Source organism: Zootoca vivipara, chromosome 8 (assembly GCF_965207765.1).
Source record: "Zootoca vivipara chromosome 8, rZooViv2.hap1.1, whole genome shotgun sequence".
Lineage (NCBI taxonomy): Eukaryota > Metazoa > Chordata > Lepidosauria > Squamata > Lacertidae > Zootoca > Zootoca vivipara.
Genome location: NC_142591.1, coordinates 48197503 through 48218829, shown reverse-complemented (window position 1 = coordinate 48218829; position 21327 = coordinate 48197503). Strand labels below are relative to the sequence as shown.

The 21327-nt window shown below is 41.0% G+C and overlaps 1 protein-coding gene across 1 annotated transcript in view; it reads left to right on the top strand.

The window, feature by feature from the left end:
* PRKDC (protein kinase, DNA-activated, catalytic subunit) overlaps positions 1 to 21327 on the top strand; it is an 86755-nt gene that overhangs the window by 42285 nt on the left and 23143 nt on the right. The window contains exons 43-66 of the mRNA XM_035124659.3: positions 123 to 291; positions 1245 to 1310; positions 3100 to 3172; positions 3495 to 3643; positions 4169 to 4306; positions 6130 to 6249; positions 6922 to 7065; positions 7747 to 7898; positions 8426 to 8557; positions 9447 to 9558; positions 10058 to 10182; positions 10282 to 10431; positions 10819 to 10992; positions 11278 to 11376; positions 12101 to 12311; positions 12949 to 13120; positions 13693 to 13908; positions 14227 to 14339; positions 15770 to 15901; positions 16113 to 16292; positions 17583 to 17797; positions 18961 to 19099; positions 20138 to 20326; positions 20922 to 21146. Coding sequence (XP_034980550.3) covers positions 123 to 291; positions 1245 to 1310; positions 3100 to 3172; positions 3495 to 3643; positions 4169 to 4306; positions 6130 to 6249; positions 6922 to 7065; positions 7747 to 7898; positions 8426 to 8557; positions 9447 to 9558; positions 10058 to 10182; positions 10282 to 10431; positions 10819 to 10992; positions 11278 to 11376; positions 12101 to 12311; positions 12949 to 13120; positions 13693 to 13908; positions 14227 to 14339; positions 15770 to 15901; positions 16113 to 16292; positions 17583 to 17797; positions 18961 to 19099; positions 20138 to 20326; positions 20922 to 21146 — 3595 coding nt within the window. The remainder of the gene's footprint in view (positions 1 to 122; positions 292 to 1244; positions 1311 to 3099; positions 3173 to 3494; positions 3644 to 4168; positions 4307 to 6129; positions 6250 to 6921; positions 7066 to 7746; positions 7899 to 8425; positions 8558 to 9446; positions 9559 to 10057; positions 10183 to 10281; positions 10432 to 10818; positions 10993 to 11277; positions 11377 to 12100; positions 12312 to 12948; positions 13121 to 13692; positions 13909 to 14226; positions 14340 to 15769; positions 15902 to 16112; positions 16293 to 17582; positions 17798 to 18960; positions 19100 to 20137; positions 20327 to 20921; positions 21147 to 21327) is intronic.

Genomic DNA, 21327 nt, shown 5'->3' with positions numbered 1-21327 from the left:
TTTTTTGTGTGGTTTGAGCGTATTGATTTTTATTTTTAAAACATGTTTTAAACTTTCATTTTAACTGTTTTGCAGACTGTATGATTTCCTGTAAAAGGGCTCTTTATCTGTTTTGATTCAAGGTCCTGCCACGATGCCTTCACAGAAAACATGTCTGGTGAAACTCAGCTATTAGAAAAGAGGAGACAGTATCATTGTGCTGCATATAATTGTGCCATTGCTGTTATTAGCTGTGTGTTCAGCGAAAGCAAATTTTACCAAGGCTTTCTTTTCACAGAAAAACCAGAAAAGGTGTGTATATAATGAAATGTCACCCAGGCTAGAGGTTAATAGTGGCTGGCTCTGAGATCCAATTTATTGCACATATCTTTGTAAACCAAGAAAACCTTTAATAAAAAAGAAGAAAAGAAAGGTTATCAGCTGGCCCACCAATCAAGTAAGAGCCACACACTTATTGATGCTACTATAGTCTCAAGTCAGTTCATTCAACATACCTGTTCAGGGAAACTGGATAAATTAATAACCCTTCCTGTTTTTTTATTGGAAGTACAGTGGTACCTCGTGTTACGTACTTAATTCGTTCCGGATGTCTGTTTGTAACAGGAAACCGCTCATAACATGAGGCGCGCTTTCTCTAACGGCACCTTCCGCTCACATCCCGGGGCAAAGGTTGCAACAAGGGGCATCTACTTCCGGGTTAGCGGAGTGTGTAACCCACAGCATTCGTAAGGGGGATGGTAAGTAACATGAGGTACCACTGTAAAAAGAGATTGGTGGGTGATGGCTATACAACATAATAGATCTACTGAGTAACTTGAGACAGTATATTTATAGAGGAGATTGGTGTCATCCCTGCAATACCTTCATCCAAATCATTTATAAAGATGTTGAACAACAACGAGCCCAGGACAGAACTCTTTACCGTATGTGCAGGAGATTCTCTTATCTAAGCAATGCTGCTACTTGCAGAAGGGTAACTAGAAGGGACAAGTTGACTTTCTTCTGCCAGGGCTTGGAATACATTGTGTGGGCTTATTTCTCTTGGGAATGTCTGCTTTCAGTGGTGAGATTTGTGGAATTTAGATTTTAATAAGAGCAATTAATATATTTGATATTTGTTGAACTTTTTGTGATGGCAACTACTTAAAATTGTATTCTTGGAACATACAGCTAATTGGATAATTAACATTTTGTAAATTGCAGCATAATTATTTTTAAAATTTGCATGTCTTCTTTTTCTGTAGAATCTCTTTATTCTTGAAAACTTGTTGGATTTACAGCACCATTATTCATTTCCTATAGAGATTGAGGTAGGAAAAGGTTCCTTTTTAATTTTCACTACTAATGTTTTATTTCCCACAACAATAAACCAAATACAATGGAAGCACCATCAACAATAATATTGTCAAATAACATACTCTTTCAGTTTTGAGAAGGTAAAATGAAGTTACCTCCCTATTAAGAGAAGATCTTACTGCCTTAAGAGTTCTAGACCAAGTTAAGAGTTGCGGTTAAATCACAGAACACAAGTACAGTGGAACCTCTGTTCTCGAACATAATCCGTTCTGGAAGACCGTTCGAATTCTGAAACATTCGACAACCGAGGCGCAATTGCTGGTCAGCAAAATCTATTGAAAAAAATGGAGAAATGTCCCTCAGAAGCCATTAAACTTCTGAGGTGCGTTCAAAAACGGAAGCATTCACTTCTGGGTTGTCGGCTTTTGAAAGTTGAAGTGTTCGACTTCCGAAGCGTTCGACGACTGCGGTTCCACTGTATAAAGGCATGCCTAATTGAATTATTGCTTCCATAGTGATCTTTGGTAGCCTTCATAGTTTCTGTGCTTTGGCCAGATTTTATTCCAGATCCTGCGGTGTATCTTGTTTTGCTAACCAAGCAGGTAGATGTAGCAGTAAACTTGTCACACAGTCTCTGCTGTGGTGGTCTCAGGTAGTGGGGGAGTTTTTCTGTAGGAATTTGTGAGCCCACTGTGGTGCTCTGATCATGGAGGGAAGCAGGTCTTAGAAGAAAATACAACACAGTATGTCCTTGCTCAAATTTTGAGAGATGCAAGATGATGACAGTGATGAATGTGCGATGGTGATACATGATGCCAGCAGATCAGAGTTTGCATGACTAGAGAGAGGCCTGGCATCACATTCAAAGTGTGTCCAACAGCAAGACTGAGATGAGGGGGCAGGGCCGTCTTAAGCTCAAATGGAGCCGTGGCGCAGGGATCCCTTGGGCGCCGCCACCCTCCCACACGCGCGCCTGCTGCCTCGCCCACACTTTCCTCAGCGGCCGGGGACGAGCAGCACCAAAGCCTCCTGGGGAGCGTGGTGCGCCTTCCCGCCAGGCACTGACTATGGTGCCTCGTCCTCTGCCGCCACGTCCCGCAACAGGCCTGCCGCGCTCGCTGCCTCCCCCTCGCTACCAGCGCGCCCACAGCACACGGAAAAGTAGAAGGAGGTGTCGCGGCAGGCTGCTTGGTCGTCCTCTGGGGCGCCGCCGCCACCTCCTCCGGCACGGAGGCCTCTGCTGGGGGCGGTGCGGTGCTGCGCAGCGCCCGGCCTCTCGTCCTCCTCATGCCCCCAACGGGCGGGCGGCAAAGAGCAGGGTGAGCGGGAGGGCGGCCAGTGGCAGCACTGACACCTGAGGGGTGGCCCACCAAGAGGCAGGTGCATGGTGCCACTCTAGGCAGGAGTCTCGCTGATTCTGCTTCATGGGTAAGAAGAGGAGAGGAAGCTCAATGGCTGCGCGCTGCTCCCAGACACTGTTCGGCGCCCCTTCCGCGCCCCTGGTGGCCAGGCGCCCTGAGGGGGGATGGTTCCTTCACTGCAAGGTGAATGGAGGAAATGGCAGACAAAATGGTTGCATGATGCTCAGAGAGCACAAGAAATGGAAAAATCTTCAATCATATTCTACAAAGGAAGTGGGACAAGATAAAAAAAAACGAGCACAAGGCAGCATTCACCCTTTGCCTGGAGCTAACTTCTCTTCTGTATTTTATACATTTTGCTTCTATTAGATCCCTCTCGTCTTGGTAGCACTATGTGTTATTTAAGCTAACAGGGAGCTTTGAAAACTTTTTTGTATTTTAGGTTCCTCTGGAAAGAAAGAAACAATACCTTGCCATTAGGAAAGAAGCCAGGGAAGCAATGAGTGAGGATTCAGGTATTATTTGTTGTTACTTTTTTAAAAAAAATAACTGTATTGATGATGGTGTACTTGGTGCTTTACAGAGTAACATAAAAATAACTGTGATCTTTCTCTTTTTTTGTAATCTGAATGTTAGCATTATTTTTTAAAATGTGAAAAAAGGCATAGATGCAGATACACATACTTAAGTTTGTTTTAAACAGGAATGAATATGAGGATAAATTTGAAGGAAGCCTGAGAGGTGACGCGTGAAACCAGTTTACTTAGAAGGTCTTCACTGGAGATGTGCATAGATATTTGTGCAGTAGTATAACCAGATTATGCCTTTCCCTTTTAGTCGAGCCACACTATTTAGCTTCTGCATCGTATATGGCAGATAGCAGTCTGAGTGAAGAGATGAGCCAATTTGATTTCTCAACTGGAGTACAGAGTTTTTCATATAATTCCCAAGACCGTATTGCCTCCGGTTCTCACTTCAGGAGAAAGGTGAGTTGACTTGTCTATTGTGTATGAAAGCTGCAAGTATGTTCGTGTGTGTGTGTGTGTGTGTGTGTGTGTGTGTGTGTATATATATATATATATGTATATATATATATGCTCTGGTTTGTGTTCCATTTCCTTCTAAAAGATCAGCATGAACTTTCAAATGTTACAGCTTTGGTCTTTTTAACCATGCAGAGCTGTAGAGGATATATCGATGCATAGAGCAGACTTCCTCAACCTTGGCCCTCCAGATGTTTTGGACTACAATTCCCATCTTCCCCGACCACTGGTCCTGCTAGCTAGGGATCATGGGAGTTGTAGGCCAAAAGCATCTGGAGGGCCGAGGTTGAGGAAGCCTGGTATAGAGCCTCATAATTTTTGCTACTACTACCAAGCACTTAACTGTAGGAAAGCAATATTACGAAGAGAAAATGAAAGGATAAAATGAAATTCGTGTTTAATTTCACTTTAAAATAAAATAGTATGACATCTTCAGAACTAATTGGCAGTTTTTGCTTGTTTAAAAAGGAGCCCACAGAACCTTTAGTTTCAGATGATTTTATGGAACTAGAGATGGATGAGCTGAACCAGCATGAATGTATGGCCTCTATGACAACCCTGATCAAACACATGCACAGAAATAAAATCACACCCACAGTAGAAAAGGTAAGTATTGACATGACTTAATATGTTGCTAACATAATCTTTCCCTAGGTCTTTCTAGGTTTAATTGTTTAGAAAGATGTCAATGTATTGCCACATAAATGCTTGAAGATTCAGCATACTTGCTAGGTGAATGTTTTCTGTTCTTGTGAAGACTTCAGAATTATGTGCAGATACTCCATATCATGGGTAGGCAAACTAAGGCCCAGGGGCCGGATCCGGCCCAATCACCTTCTAAATCTGGCCCACGGATGGTCTGGGAATCAGCATGTTTTTACATGAGTAGAATGTGTCCTTTTATTTAAAACACATCTCTGGGTTATTTGTGGGGCCTGCCTGGTGTTTTTACAGGAAGTAGGACGTGTGCTTTTATTAAAATGCATCTCTGGGTTATTTGTGGGGCATAGAAATTGGTTCTCACCCCACCCCCCAAATACAGTCCAGCCCCCCACAAGGTCTGAGGGACAGTCGACCGGCCCCCTGCTGAAAAGTTTGCTGACCCCTGCTCCATATTCTGCAAGATCTTATCCTACCCGTGGTTTATCCCCAGTTACTGCAGGAAATAACCTCAACTAGATGAATTGATCCATGAAAGAAATGTGATGATAGATAGATGATAGATAGATAGATAGATAGATAGATAGATAGATAGATAGATAGATAGATAGATAGATACTGGTAGTATAAAAAGTTCTACTGATTTAAGTCATTATAGATGCAGCCATCAGGCTGTTTGTGGGCAAAATGCACCCACTGTTCTCAGGTCTGAGACATATCAGATGCAGAAAAGTTTGAACTGCAGCTTAGAACATCAAGCTAAATGGAAAAACGTTTCGCACTCAGAAGTGTGGTTCTGATTCTTTATTTGCTTCCCTGGCTTGAATTCAATCCTGACTTTAAAAGTGCAAGGTGCACCTAGAAAGGAAAACCAGGGAGTACAGGCCCCTTGATTCTTTCCTTTGAAGTGGAATGACTTGATCCCGTGGTAACATTAGGTGATTGACAGATGGGCAGCCCTACCCACCTATAAAAAAATGGCCTGTGGGGAAGCTTAGGATCAGGCCTGCCAGGTGGATCCTGTTCCTTACCCTTAAATTTAAATTGTTTGTGGAACAAACATTTTCCATGGTATGAAGTTTGCTTTAATACCGAGCAAAGTACTTGTGTCCATTTAGAAGTATTGTCTTATCGTAGATCAGAAACAAACTGACATACAGTGGTGCCTCGCTTAACGAATGCCCTGCTTAACAAAATTTCCGCTTAACGAAAGGATTTTTCGAGCGGAGGTTGCCTCGCTAGATGAATTCGTTTTATGAAAAATTCGTCTAGCGAATCACGGTTTCCCATAGGAATGCATTGAAATTCAATTAATGCGTTCCTATGGGCAAAAAAAAAAATTCAAATAAAATTCAATGCATTCCTATGGGATTCGCTAGACAAATTTTTCGTTATAAGAAAAGACCCGTGGAACGAATTAAATTCGTCTAGCGAGGCACCACTGTACTCTACTACCTGTAAAGCAGGCACCCCCAAACTGCAGCCCTCCAGGTGTTTTGGCCTATAACTCCCATGATCCCTAGCTAACAGGACCAGTGGTCGGGGAAGATGGGAATTGTAGTCCAAAACATCTGGAGGGCCAAAGTTTGGGGATGCCTGCTGTAAAGCATCTGTTTCCCTGTAATTCCCCCCCCCCCCCCAAGAAGCACCTCTACTGGTAACTGAGGAAGAACTGTGGTTTAGTGTTGTGTTTTTGTTGCCTTTTAATTATGCCTTGTAATATAATTGGCTGTGTGTGTTTGTGTACTTACAATCTTTTGGGGAGTTAGGGTGCAGATTCACCAGATCTTCCTCCATGGATGAAGTTTCTACACAGCAAACTAGGAAACCCCTCTGTACCATTAAATATTCGCCTCTTTGTAGCAAAGCTCATCGTGAATACAGAAGAAGTAAGTCATTTTTATTTTTAAAAAATGAGACTGTAAATGGGCACTGGTTGTTGTAATAATTTCCTACAGTATGAATAAAGTAGGTTGAGAAGGTAATGAAGATTGGCATACAGAGCTGATTAAAATCTTAATCAACTGGGCATTTTGATGATGATTTTGTTCAGTTTTTAATGATTTTCCTTGTTTTATTTGCATATTGCTGCATGTTGCCCTGATATATTATGAGATGGTAGTATATAAGTACTTTTATAAATAAAATAAATAGCACCTAAATTAATGTGCTAGTCCCTCGACTTCCATAAACCAGCCATCATATACATACATAAGCAGTAGTGTTGCATAATGGATTGGGCTTGTAGTTTTGAAACCTCCAGGTGAATAAAAGTAGCACTAAAAGTAATATGGAATCTGATCTACTGCCTCTAATTGGAATGAGGGGAGAAAAATATCTGAGTGGCACGTTCAGGGTGTTCATATAAACCCAACTGTTCAAATATCAGTACCTTGATTACTTTCCTAAGTATTGTGCTGTTATTTATCACCAAAGCATTAAATGTAATCTCATTGTTGGGCATTTGTAAGAAGTGCCCTCTCCATTTACTTTTTCAATGTTGTGCAGCAGTTTCCAAAGTGACAGTGCTGTATAGATGGCATTCTGCATTTCTTCTCTAGGTTTTCCAACCTTACACAAAGCACTGGCTGGGCCCTTTACTGCAGCTGGTTGTTTCTGGAGATAATGGAGGAGAAGGGATTCATTACATGGTAGTAGAGATAGTGGTCACCCTACTTTCCTGGACTAGTGTTGCTACACCCAAAGTAAGGAACTAAGAAGTGTGTGTGTGTGTGTGTGTGTGTGTGTGTGTGTGTGTGTGTGTGTATTTAGGTTGTAATGATCTGATGCAGGGTCAAGGTGTAATTATGGGCCACTCACTAAGATTAAAAAGTGTAGTAAGGCTGAAATTTATAAGTTCATAATGAGAAATGTCCCTGGCAATTCCGGTATGGTGATTTTTAGAGCACCTTTAGTTTTAAACAATTTCTTAAACACTATCCTGAGGAGACACTTTCTCAGGCATCCCCAAACTGCGGCCCTCCAGATGTTTTGGCCTACAACTCCCATGATCCCTAGCTAGCAGGACCAGTGGTTTGGGAAGATGGGAATTGTAGTCCAAAACATCTGGAGGGCCGCAAGTTTGACATGCCTGCTTTAGATGAATGTATGTGGCTATTATTTTCACTAAATAACTGTTAGTGAGACTATAAATGTATTCTCATAATGTATTTATAAATTTAAAGTGTGGTTTAAATTTAAAGTGTGATTTGTCTTCTGCAGTTTCGCATTATTAAAAAAAAAGATTCTATCCTGCTCCAGAAAATTGGAGATTAATTTTTAAAGCATATTCCTTAGTTAAAATTTGATGGTATTCTTCACCAGAGAAGAATAGTTACTACTAATATAATAGCTAACTCAGTGCTTTGTGATTTGCTTTATACTAGGGAAATATCAAGGATGAAATCCTAGCTAACCGGTTGCTTGAGTTCTTGATGAAGAATGTATTTCACCAGAAAAAAGCAGTGTTCAGACATAACTTAGAAATTGTCAAGACATTAGTAGAGTGCTGGAAAGATTGTCTCAGCATACCTTACAGGTAAATAATCTTAATAAAGTTACTCTTTGTAGTTGCAATACACATAAAATCATCCTAGTAGCGTAAAGGCTTCTTTTTAAAAGCTAGTTTGGGTAGGTGGACTGTTGCATTTATACTAAATCCTGTTGTCAACATACATGTCTAGCAGTGTTAGAATATACCTGTTGCCATTTCTCTAGTATTTAATCTGGAATCATTAAGGATCAATGTGTTTCATGCCTTAGACACAGATGGCAAACATGGTTCTCTCCAGATGTTGCTGGGTTGCAACTCATCATCCCTGATCATGGACCATGCTGCCTGGGGCTGATGGAGTCCAACAACACCTGGAGAGAGCACCACATTGGCTACGGTTGTCCTTAGAAGACAAACCTATAGCATGACTGGGTGGGAGTTGGGGATCAGGTATTGATCTAGGCAGGGTTTCTAAAAATGCTCCAATTTGAATAGTCAGTATGAACTTAACCACTTCTATTTTTCAATCTAAGTTACTATTTTTATGATCTCTGTGATTTTGTTTACTATAGGATAATATATGAACGGTTTTCTGGTAGAGATGCCAACACAAAAGACAACTCCGTGGGAATTCAGTTACTAGGAATTGTTCTTGCGAATAACCTGCCTCCCTATGATCCAAACTGTGAAATAGGCAGTGTGAAGTAAGAAAATTATTTTTGTGCAATTCAGCTGGAATGTAGTGAACAAAAGAAGTGGGGCCAATAGAGAAGGAAACACTTGCATATTTGGCTTGCAATTCTCCTACCTGTTACTTATTCTTAACCCAACACACAAAACCCACAATCAGATGATAAATTTGGAGGCTGGTGGTGGGATTTTAAGATAAATGATTTCAACATAAAACTTCATAGTGTTCTCACTGCAGAAGGTTTAATCTCCAGATTTTCATATTTGGATGTGGTTTTATTGCTTTGAGTAAAGCAATTAAATTGATCCCTGCAGCATTTTATATTCAAAGGATTGCATCAGGAACTAGAATGATCACGTAATGCATCTGTGAGATCATGCAGAAATTTACTCGGTGTTAAATAAGGTTACTCAAGCATGCTTCAGTCTCTGAATTCATGTTGATCATCTGAAAATGGGGGGAATTATGCACATAATGCTGAATTAGAACTAGCTTCATGTACACCACTGGAGGGGAAGGAGAAACAGACTGGAATTGTAATCAATTTCCAAAATGAAAACTGGAACTTTGGGGACTGACATTGAAATTTTCAGCAAACGGGATAGTAGTATAAAGTGCATGCATGAGGCCAGGAATGGGGAACCTCTCTTCTTCCAGATGTTGGATTGCAACTCCCACTATCCCTGACACTGAGTTGATGAAAGTCCAGTGGCTTTCATCAAGAACCAAAGTTCCCCCATCTCTTCATTAGATTATTTGTAATCCACGTTGTTTAGGTTACAGATAAAACAAGTGGTCTGTATAGGGTTTCTAAACATGCTCTTACTGATATCTGTTTATTACACATTAGACATTAAAATACCATTCTGAGACTATCGAAGCATATTTCTTCTTTATGCTAGATACTACCAAGCTTTGACTAACAACATGGCCTTCGTAAAATACAAGGAAGTGTATGCAGCTGCTGCCGAAGTGCTGGGACTCATTCTTCACTATATTTCTGAGAAGGAAAAAGTGGGTACAACAGGCTATGTATTTTACAATTTCTAAAACCAAAGCAGGAGTTTAAGATGGTTCCTAAAATACGCATTAAAACAGCGTGTCGTTATCTTAGCTAATCCATTGAATTTCATCGTATAACATGTCCATTGTATAACATTTTAAGAGGGGAGAGAGTATTGCCCTTTTAATGAAACATTGGAACTGTCATACTAGATCTCGTCCATTCCAGTAATCCACCTCCAGTAGCTGCTAGCTAGAAGTTAAGCTGAAGATTGCCATACTCAGATTGTTCCCCAACCTTTGGTAGGCAGCAGTTTAATGTGTCTGAGATAAAAGTCCCATTCCTACTGTGGCATTTAAAGAGCTAGCTTTCACAGATTTATCTAATCTTATAAAAATGACTGAGGAAGCCTCTTACTACTCACATAATTAGTAATTATTATTATTATTTTGGTCAGGATATTGAGACTTTGGCATTTGAAAGTACCTAATGATACATTCAATTTTTCAGATATTTGAAGGTCCGGTTTATGACTTGGTCATACAGCAGCTAAAGCAGCATCAGAATACCAAAGAGGACAAATTTATTGTGTGTCTGAATAAAGTGACAAAGAACTTTCCTACTCTTGCTGACAGGTAAGTTGAGAACTCTCAATTGTCCTATACCCTAGAGAGGTTCAGTTAGCTTGGCAGTGTTATAACTTCCTGTTCTTTTTGATTCTTGATCATGGAAAGGTTTATGAATACAGTCTTCTTCCTCATACCAAAACTTCATGGGGTGATGAAAACTTACTGCCTGGAGGTAGTAATGTGTCGTGCTCAAGAAATAGCGGATCTGTATTTACAGTTGAAGAGTAAGGATTTTACACAAGTCATGAATCACAGGTAAGTAAGGGCATAACTATCCATATTTCTAGCCAGGTTCTTCCATGCATGGCACAGAGTCTATAGGGACTCTGCAAAAACTCTCTTTTCTGCACAAGCCCTATTTGAACAAATGGGAGTTGCTTAAAATCACATTCTCCCTTTGGGCGCTGAGGATAGGAGGAGACTTTTCACTGTTACCACTTTTCAGTTGTCATTTTTTGGAGAAATATTCTCACAAGTTTAGTCAAAATAAATGCCAAAATTCTAGCTTTGCTGCTCTTCCTGTACACATACTTATTGTTGATGCAATGAAGTTATTTTTAAAAAATGCACTATATGTAAAAAAAACCTTTTAAAATTAAAATGATAGACAAATAAAAAATGTGTTTTTGTTTTTTCTCCTAGAGACGACGAAAGGCAAACAATATGTATGGATATAGTATACAAGATGCTACCTAACCTGAAACCAGCTGAAGTACGAGAGCTTCTTCCTGCAGTAACCGGCTTCATCTCTCACCCGTCACCAGTATGTCGGGGGAGAATGTATGACATTCTCATGTGGCTATATGATAACTACAGGTAAGAATTCAACCACAGGTGTTATTATAAAGAAATGCTCCATTAAATTGTGTCGCCTGTTGCATGAGTGTGCCACACATTTCAGTCATGATGTGAAAACAAACTCCAACTCTGACGTTTGAGAATTCTGAAGCGGTCTTAAGAGACTGATAGAGAATCTTATGGGCATATATCCTTGTGATCATCATGGACTGCTGTGAAGTATTGCAGATTTTCCCACTAACCTTTTGTGTTAGTGAGAAGGCAGTAGAAGAGTTGAACTGTTTTTCCTTGCTCTTTCCTCAGGGATCCGGAAAGCCAAGCAGATGAGGACTCTTCAGATGTGTTTAAACTAGCAAAAGAAGTTCTGTTACAAGGACTGGTTGATGAAAATTCTGGACTGCAGTGAGTAATGTTTATTCAGGGTGTGGGTGTGGGTGTGTTTAACTGAAAATCAAAGCCTTAACAACTATTTAATTCCAGAAATCAGAATTATAACTTGAGTGTGACAGCTTGGAAGGAAGGAAATGAGGTAAAGGTGGTTGTGTTTGCTTTTAAGTCTCTCCCCCTGCTGAATCTCAGTTTCTATTCCTGTCTTCCTTTCGGCAGTACCAACGTGCCTCTCGCCATCACATGAAAACAAACTGAGGGGGATAATGGATTCATTTTGTCGATGAGTGGAGTGTCAGGTAGTATCCAACTAAACAGCTCCACTACTGTAAGGACTTTTAACTGGACAATGGAACTTCCCCACTGTGCCTCATGCATGACCTCTACATCAGCTCTGGAACAGATTTAGAGGTTGCACAGGGGGAGGAGAGGGCAGGGAATCATAGAATCATAGAATCATAGAATCATAGAGTTGGAAGAGACCACAAGGGCCATCCAGTCCAACCCCCTGCCAAGCAGGAAACACCATCAAAGCATTCCTGACAGATGGCTGTCAAGCTTCTTTGAGGGAAGTTCCATTGCACAGCCAAAAGTCATTACATTAGCAGAACAGTTTAGTTGGGTCTGGGTAGGTTCATGTGGAGGTAACCCTGAGCCATTTAAGGTAATAATGGCTTAGTAAATAAATACATTATTGAGCTTGCCATTGTTGAACTATGGTCTGTATTTTCTTTTACAGAATAATTGTCAGGAACTTTTGGAGTGATGAAACTAGGCTACCAGCCAATACCCTTGATCGAATGTTGACTTTGTTAAGCTCTTTATACTCCGTTAAAATTGAAACTCAGTATTTGAGCTTGGCTACGAATTTTCTGCTTGAGATGACCAGCAAGAGCCCAGATTACTCCAGAAAAATGTTTGAGTATCCACTTTCGGAATGCAAATTTCAGGTGAATTTATTTATGTATCTTTATTTTATTTTTGTATTATGGCTTCCCCATGACATTTGGTTGGCAGCTGAGAGAGCAGGATGTTGGAATAGATGGGCCATCGGCCTGATCCAGCAGGCTCCTCTTATGTATTTTTATACAGAATTGTGAGGTAGTCTTCAGGATCCATCACCCTTTAGTCCAGAGCCAGTAAAATCCATTGAATAGCTATTGGGCTGTAATTTACACTGGTCAGTTTCATACTTTATTAGATGTAAACCGAGGAAATCATTTTGATGATTACATTGGGAAAGGGGGATATTTTTATAAAATGGAATGGATAGAAATCGGAGGGGGAAATGGAATTTGGGTTAGGAAATGACACCAGTTTAAAAATAAATGCCTAATGGGGGCAAATTGTTTATACCCCTCCCATCTGGCTGGGTTTCCCCAGCCAGTCTGGTGGCTTCCAGCAAAATATTAAAACATAGTAGTACATTAAGATTTTGTCTAATAATTTCACATGTAACCCTATCCTAGGCACATTTATTCTGTTGTCCCACTGAGTTTAGTGGTATTTCAGCTGAATCAAATTAGATGACTTCAATGGGCAAAGATGGTCTAGGCACAGGGTTTTGTTCTGTTTTTTACTTTCTAGGATTTTGCTATTGACTCAAGTTGGCGCTACCGAAGTACTGTTCTTACACCTTTGTTTGTGGAGTCTCAAGCTTCCCAGGATGCTAACAGGTATCGCTCACAGGAAGGATCTCTGGGTGGCCAGCTAAGGGCTACACAGCAACAGTATGAATTTACTCCCACACAAAATGCCAGTAAGTTTTCCTGAAGCAGTATTATTTATTGAAAAACTTAAAAGGGTTTGTGTATGGAATTCATGCTTCCATGTGTATTCAAAAACTTGTGTGTATGGAGGTTTGTACCTTGGTTCTCCAACTCAATCCATTCTGGAAGTCTGTTCGACTTCCAAAACGTTCAAAAACCAAGGTGCGGCTTCTGATTGGCTGATTGGCCCCAGAAACAATGCCGACAGCCGAAACGGACATTCGTCTTCCGAAAATGTTCACAAGCCGGAACACTTATTTCTGGGTTTGCAGCATTTGTGAGCCGATTTGTTCATCAGCTAAGCCATTTGGGAACCAAGGTACCACTGTACTTGCATATACTTCTGTATTTATTTGTTTATGTGTGTGTGAAATCTTTGGCCTCATATACTAAAAATATTAAGTATTTCAGTTTTCATACTGAAACTTCCCCTGATACTCTGTTTCTTTAACATCTATTTCTGGTTGTAACTTAGGCAAGTAAAAGAATAGTAGTGGGAGTGGGGCGCAACACATATTAAATGGAGAGATATGTGATTATTAATGCTTTCTGCTTATTTCAGGTGGGAGAAGCTCTTTCAACTGGCTGATAGGGAACAGCGTTGACACTTTTTCAGAATACAGATTTCCTTCATCTTCTGAATCCCTGTCATCTTCAATGTTGTACATTAACAAACGAGCTGACAAATCACACAGAGCTGCCTTCAAACCTATAGGTCCTAATTTCGGGGAGAAAAGACTGGGTTTGCCCGGCGATGAGGTGGACAGCAAAGCTCAAGGTACCACAGCTGTCAATGCAGATTTCCCCCTTACATCCTTAATTAAAAGAAGCCTTCTTTATTATCTAAGGCTAAGCAAATTACATAATATCACACATGAGTTTTGCTCAAGCAGCAAGAAGAAATTGATTTCAAGAGTTTAAGCCATTACATTAGGATCAAAGGGTTCATACGTCATCAAAATCCCTTTACAGGTCTTATATGATATTATGGGTGACACTTTCCCAGCCAATTGTTTAATTAGGAAAGTGTTGTATGCAAGTTATTAAATAGTAACTTTATGTATAAGTTAAAGAATTTTCCTTCTTTGTTGCTTAGGTATAGATGAACGGGCAGAGATTCTGAGACTGAGGCGACGGTTCTTAAAAGACAAAGAAAAGCTTAGTTTGATTTATGCAAGGAAGGGCGTTGTTGAACAGAAAAAAGAAAAGGTTTGTTTCCTATAGTATAAATAATAAGCAGAGACTTAAACTGTTTTTAGAGTGCTTCTACTGAAGTACCGCTTTAGGAACGGAGTGCCTAGGAAGCGGATTCTTCAAGTGCCCCATAAGCAGTGGGGTTGAGAGACCACCAAGGTACACGATTCCTCTCCTTCCTAAGAAGCAGTGAAGTATCTAGCTGGGCTCTTGACAGGGTGAGGAGCTACAGAGATGGGACTGGAGTATCAAAGCTCCATTCTTTTTCTCTCTCAAAGAAATGTGAGATGTTGGAGTCCCCCCCACCCCCAGGAGATTGTGTTATTATCTTCATGTTTTGTTGCTTCCTTTTTCCAAAGCGAAGGTGGTGCTGTGGGTTAAACCACAGAGCCTAGGGCTTGCTGATCAGAAGGTCGGCGGTTCGAATCCCTGCGACGGGGTGAGGTCCCGTTGCTCGGTCCCAGCTCCTGCCAACCTAGCAGTTCGAAAGCACCTCAAAGTGCAAGTAGATAAATAGGTACCACTACAGCGGGATGGTAAACGGCGTTTCTGTGCGCTGCTCTGGTTCGCCAGAAGCAGCTTTGTCATGCTGGCCACATGACCTGGAAACTATACGCCGGCTTCCTCGGCCAATAACGCAAGATGAGCGCCGCAACCCCAGAGTTGGTCACAGCTGGACCTAATGGTCAGGGGTCCCTTTACCTTTACAAAGCTGATCAGGAAGCTTGCCTATCAAGGTTTTTCTGAGGACAGAAGTTGGCTGACTTGTGGAGGAAGCTATCCTTGCATGGGGCATGTGTGTCCCCCTTGCTCCAGTAACTCAGGGCCACTCAAATTAGCCTAATACAGTATATTTCCTGAGTGAAGAGGAACACACACACACACACACACATACCATTTCATGTCTTACCCACTCTAAAGCAAATGCATTCCCTGAGTTCTGCTCTTCTTCATCACAATCCAGGGCTCTTCTTGCTTACTTGATGTAGTGCAGCTTGAAGCCTAAACCGTAGAATTGAACTTTTGGGAAGAATTGGAATATGTGGCTTAAACTTAGGCACATGCATTTTCTGTATTAAGATTCTTGAGTGGCCAACTCTCCCTTTGCGGGATCCACAAAAAGCAGGTGTATATTTATTTATTTTGGAAATTTGTGAATTACTTTACATATAGAAAATATCAAAGCCATTTAAAGCACCAGTAATACAGTAAAGCTATATAAAATTCAATTCTACAGCTCATATCAATGATCAGTATTCATGGCTTGGGTTAATCATCTGGAAAGTCTTCACTAAATATGGAAATATTCAACAGGCATTGAAAAACGAAGCATAGCCAGTGTCTGTCTAATATACCCAGGGAGGGAATTCCACAAGGCAAGTGATAAGCTGTTGGTTTTTTTCTGTTCACATCAAAACTAATTCAGAAGCTATCTATTGTTGCAGGAAATTAAAACCCAGCTAAAGATGAAACATGATGCTCAGGTCACTCTGTACAGGAAGTACAGGCAAGGCGACCTTCCTGACATCCAGATTGAATACAGCAGTCTTATTACCCCTCTGCAGGGCGTAGCTCAGGTATGCTCTTTTATCGGGTTACTTAACTCATTTTTTTTTTTTTTTGGTAACACAATTTCAGTAAACGCATTTCAAAAATTGTGTAACGTACTCAAATGTAAAGCCGTTCCTGTATACTTGTAAGCTCCAGTTGCAGAGGAGACATGGGATTCTCTGTGGAAGTACCAGTGCAGTTGTCCCGAGGATTCATTGCTTGCATTGTCAATTACAGAGGGACCCTATACTGGCTAAGCAGCTCTTCAGCAGTTTGTTTAGTGGAATTCTGGAAGAAATGAAGAAAATGAAAACTCTGCCTGAGAAGAACAATGTTGTCCAGCAGTTGCTTGAGGACTTCAACCGCTTCCTGACAACATCTGTGCTGTATTTCCCACCGTTCATAGCTTGCATCCAGGTAGTGCTTCCTACGTTGCATTTGGAATTTTGTCCTGTTTTGTTTTTTTTAGGCATATATACCAGTTGGTGGTGGGGAACCTTTTTGGCCCAGTGGCCAGATCTTTATTCCCTCCACCCACCATGGGGCATCTTTGACCCACCTGTCAACTATCTGGCTTCATAATGATGTCTGGTGGTTGACATGTCAAAGTTCAAAGGAAGCCACTGTACAGCAGAGCTTTCCAAACTTTTCATGTTGGTGACACACTTTTTAGACACGCAACATTTCGTGACATAGTAATTCAGTTTTACTAGCAAACTGGAGGTTAAATTAACCCCTTTCCAGCCCCAGGAGGAGCGCGGGGAATGTTTGCGCGACACACCTACACACAGTGCAGCTGATAAACTGTGTCGCAACACACAGTTTGGAAAGCTCTGGTGTACAGCAACCACCTTTAAAGACACACCTCTCAAAGAGGCTCCTTTTAATTGACAGTTGGCTGATGGTCAGTTAGAGGGAGCCCCTTTTGAAGTTTCTGCACAGAGGAAAATGACCCAAACACAGGAACATTTCCCCCTCTACAAAGGAAGTAGTTTGTATTCAGAGCAGTGGGAGAAGTGCTTTGAAAACAAACTACTTCCTTCAGAAAAAAAGAAATGCTCCAATGAAAGATGACACATTTTTTTCTTTCCAAAGAAACTTTCCAAAGCTCCTTCTGCAGTGCTACCCAGGTTTGTGTCACTTGGAGTAGATGTGACTTGAACAAAACAGCCTGGTGGGCCAAATTTGACCAGCAAACCAGAAAATTTCCACCACTTTTACAGAAGATATAAATATTGATTAAAGATGACACCATTCTTACTTAAATTTGTTAATATTTACCCAGGGACATACTAGTTCTTCCTTCTTCTAATGGTTTGTGCAGTAGTCTTAATTCTTGTTCTCTACATTATAAAATTTACCTAGTTGGCTAATTTCTTTGTAGACAAAGGTTGAGTCCACATTAGATGTTTAGTGTGGAACTGCCACGCTCCATTCACAACAATTTGCTTGTGTCCGATTATGACAGTGTTGTACATCTCCCTGTCTCTGCAGCTAATAATAATATGAAATGAGGTTAGGGAAATGCACAATATTATAATGTCAAGACATAAGTAAGTTGTCCTAGATCTAGACATAACAGAGGGGGCTGTTGGGTTAAATGGGGGGGGGGGAAGCATGCATGTGTGTGACATGGCTTATTAAACATTACATATTAAGCTAACCTCAAAGTAATTCCAATAGCTAATTACGGGTTTGTTGTGATAGGAAATGAGCTACCAACACAGAGAGCTGCTGGACCTCAGCCCTTCAAGTGTGAGCACTAGCTGCTTAGCAAGTTTGCAGCAACCGGTGGGTATCCTGCTTCTTGAACAATCTTTAATTCACCTTTCCCCTGAGGAGGAGGAGGAACCACCCTCCAAAAGGATGCGTGGAAAGACAGAACTTTCACCCAATGTGATCAAATGGATTGAACTCGCCAAGTAAGTTTTTCTTTATTTCCTCTCTAGAGTTACGTTACTTATGGTGTGTTTTTAAATTGACTATATATATAAAATATATATTTTAAATTGACTATATATATAAAAAACTACAAATAGTATTCTTTTTGCAGCCATTTATATAACACTTATCGAATTAGTCAATATTTTCTCTATAGTGATGCTGTTGGACTAGGACTGAGAACAAAAGCAGGTTCAAAAGTTTACTCAACAGTGATACTCACTGGATTACTTTGAGCTGCCCTGGGGCGGCTAAACCATAGGGCGTATACAGACTGCCAAGAGGTTTTGGGTGACCCTCAGGGACAAACCCACCCACCCCAATTCTGTGTTGTGCGTATGTGTAAATATATATGAGGGGGAACTCCCCTACCTTTCCCCACAGCTAATTCTCTTCATTGGGTTTCCCCAAGCACCCTAGTGTAACCTTCACCACTTCTAAGTCATTTGGAGTCATTCCTACTGCTCTATTAACAGTGCTCCTTATTAGCCTATTCACTTCTTTTCATTGCTGTCTGCATTATTTGTTCTGCGATGATGTCTTCAGTAGCTGACGATGAACTCTCCTCCTTTTTTACCCGCAAAGACACCGGAGCAAGAAAAACAATGCAGGCAGCAGTGAGCAGAAGTAAGGAAGTCAGCACCACCTATTGATTGCAATGGTTATCAAATTAAATGCATTTGGGGAAATTGGGGATGGGAAAGACAGGTTCTGAAAGGAGGAGGAAAATAATCATATAAAAATACAGGCAGCGCCCCATTTGTGCACATTCTATTTGTCCACGACCACGCACACACATGCCGAGTACCTGGAAGTGGTACCCAGAAATGGTCAACCAAGCCCCACCATTCCTCCGACACGCGGGAACTGGGGTGGTGGTGTAGCTGGCCCAGCTGATGTGTGCAGGGCTGAAGCTTTCCCATGCACGACAGCTGGGGTGGCCCAGCTCAGGCTCCTGAGGGCCAGAGGCATAGAGGGGCTTCGTTGAGGAGGGCTTTCCCCAGGGTGCTCCCCATTTTACACAGTTTCACATACGTGCGTGAAATGGCCTTGGGGCCATTGCTTATGGAAGTTAGGATAACGTGGACTTAAGCAATAAGCATTCAGCTGTATCCTGGACTCTTCCCCCCCCCCCACTTTCTAGGCTTTATCGATCAGTTGGAGATTATGATGTTCTGCGGGCTATTTTTAGTGGAAAGATTGACACTAAGGAAATTACTCAGAAAGCTCTATTAGCAGAAGCAAAAAACGATTATGCTGAAGCAGCGAAGCAATATGATAAGGTATGCTTTTTATATGAAGTCTTGCTTTCAAGTACCTGAAGAATAAAGTAATTGTTCAGATTGAATATAAGATTTTTAAAGATTCTTCAAATCATCATTTCTCTGCTTTAGCCAGGATAATTTTTCTTCATAAATGAGGAAAAGGAGAGGCATGAATTGGACATAAATGTGTTAAGACTTTGAAAGCTTTTCAATGCAGCTTTATAGTCATTAGTAGGGGTAGAAGAGAGTTTGATTTACTGACCTCTAAGGTGTAGTCAGAGTATTGATTAATGGAGGGTCAGAGGGTAATTGGTGCAACACCAACATAGGTTGGAAGGCTGGGCAGTGTGTGCAGTGTGTGTGTGTGTGTGTGGGATCCCATTGATAGGAATTCTATCTGCCCTCCCATGAAGCCATTCTGAGAACTCAATTTCAGGGATTGCACCTGGTGTTGGGCCAGAGAAACAAAGCAGGGACACATTTTGGGTACCACCTACCCTGTTGCCTGACACCTTCCCTGCTTAAACTGGTTGAGGTGGTTTCCTGAGTTCTCTTCTTCTTCTTCTTCTTATCCCTTTCTTTCATTAGTTAACAGTTTGCTTTCAGTGTTTCATCTGTTAACTTGTTAGTCTATATATTGTTGGATATGCTTAAATACAAAGGAGTGTTGCTGTATCTAAAAATTAGTTTTGTTAAAGGAGCATCTCCATTTTGGCGGTTATCCAGAAATAATATATGACTGGTAGTTCTGCTTTTACGATGGGAGGGGCTGTCTTTCATTCATGCAGCACAAGCTTTGCATGCCAAAAGGCCCTTGGCATCTCTAGCTGCAGCTGCAAAAGATGCCTGTCTAAAATCAGTGTTGGCAGTTGTGATCTAGATGGGCCAATGGTTGGGCTTGGTATTTGGCAGCTTCCTATGCTCCTAGGTCACGTGGTGTTGTTTTTGCACAGGTATCAAAACTGGTATGGAAGAGCAAATTGGCTATGAATTCATAATTGCGTACAGATAAATTACTAACTGATCACTGAGATACATATCCATTTGTTTCTACAGGCACTCTCTATGCAAGACTGGCCTGATGAAGAACCAACAGAAGCGGAAAAAGATTTTTGGGAGCTTGCATCTCTCGAATGTTACAACCGCTTGACAGAATGGAAGTCTCTGGAATACTGTTCAACTGTAAACATTGATAACGGACAGCCCTCAGACCTAAATAAAACATGGAGTGATCCGTTTTATCAGGTTTTCAAACATACGTATTTATTTTCCATTCTGGCTACATTGCATTTGTTCATTGCATCAGTCTGCTTATATGTCAGGGGCAAACTGCATGTGATAATGGAGATTTGTGATTCATCTCTGTGTTTTCCTACTACAGGTTTAACAGCAGCTTCTGGGGTGTGGGTTTTGAGTACTCAAAGTGTGTGTGTGTGTGTGTGCGCGTGTGTGCGTGCATGTGCTGCAGGGGGGGGAGTTAAGTATTCTCCTCCCCCTGCTGCTGCTCCAGAACAACTGGCTACCCTACTACCAGCTGTGTTTCAATTTATTTTCATTCTTTTGTTTTTTTAAAAAAAGGAGTTTGAGATCAGCCATGGATCTGCTGTGTAGTGTGTCATTTGGTCTTTCCCTGTGGGAAGAGCTCTCAACCTAATATTGGTCTTGTGTGGACGAATCTCACTGTTAGTATGTATTATTAAACGAAAGCACCAAATGCAGTAGAGTACATTAAAGTTTAAATATAAATATAATTAAGTGAAATATAATCCAAGATAATGCAATCAGGTCGTGAATGCTATTTCAATGTAATAAAACTAATTTCAATTTCCCACCACTTTAGGAAACCTATCTGCCATACATAATTCGCAGCAAACTGAAGCTTCTCCTTCATGGTGCTAATGACCAGTCTTTACTGACATTTATTGATGAAGCTATGAAGACTGAACAGAAGAAAGCTCTAATAGAAATGTATTACAGCCAAGAGTTGAGTCTTCTCTACATTCTACAGGATGATTTTGACAGAGCCAAATATTATGTCAATAATGCTATGCAGGTGTTCATGCAGGTAAGGATCACATACATCTGGTGCGAAAAGTCAGTAGATAAAAGTTCATTGCTACTGCAGGATTATGTCACTCTCCACTGCCTCCTTGGGAGTTAAAAGGGAATAAAATGGGTTCGGGTTTAAAGTCTTGATTCCCTCAGATGATCAGGGCTTGCTAACTGCAGAATGTGTAAGGAAAAGC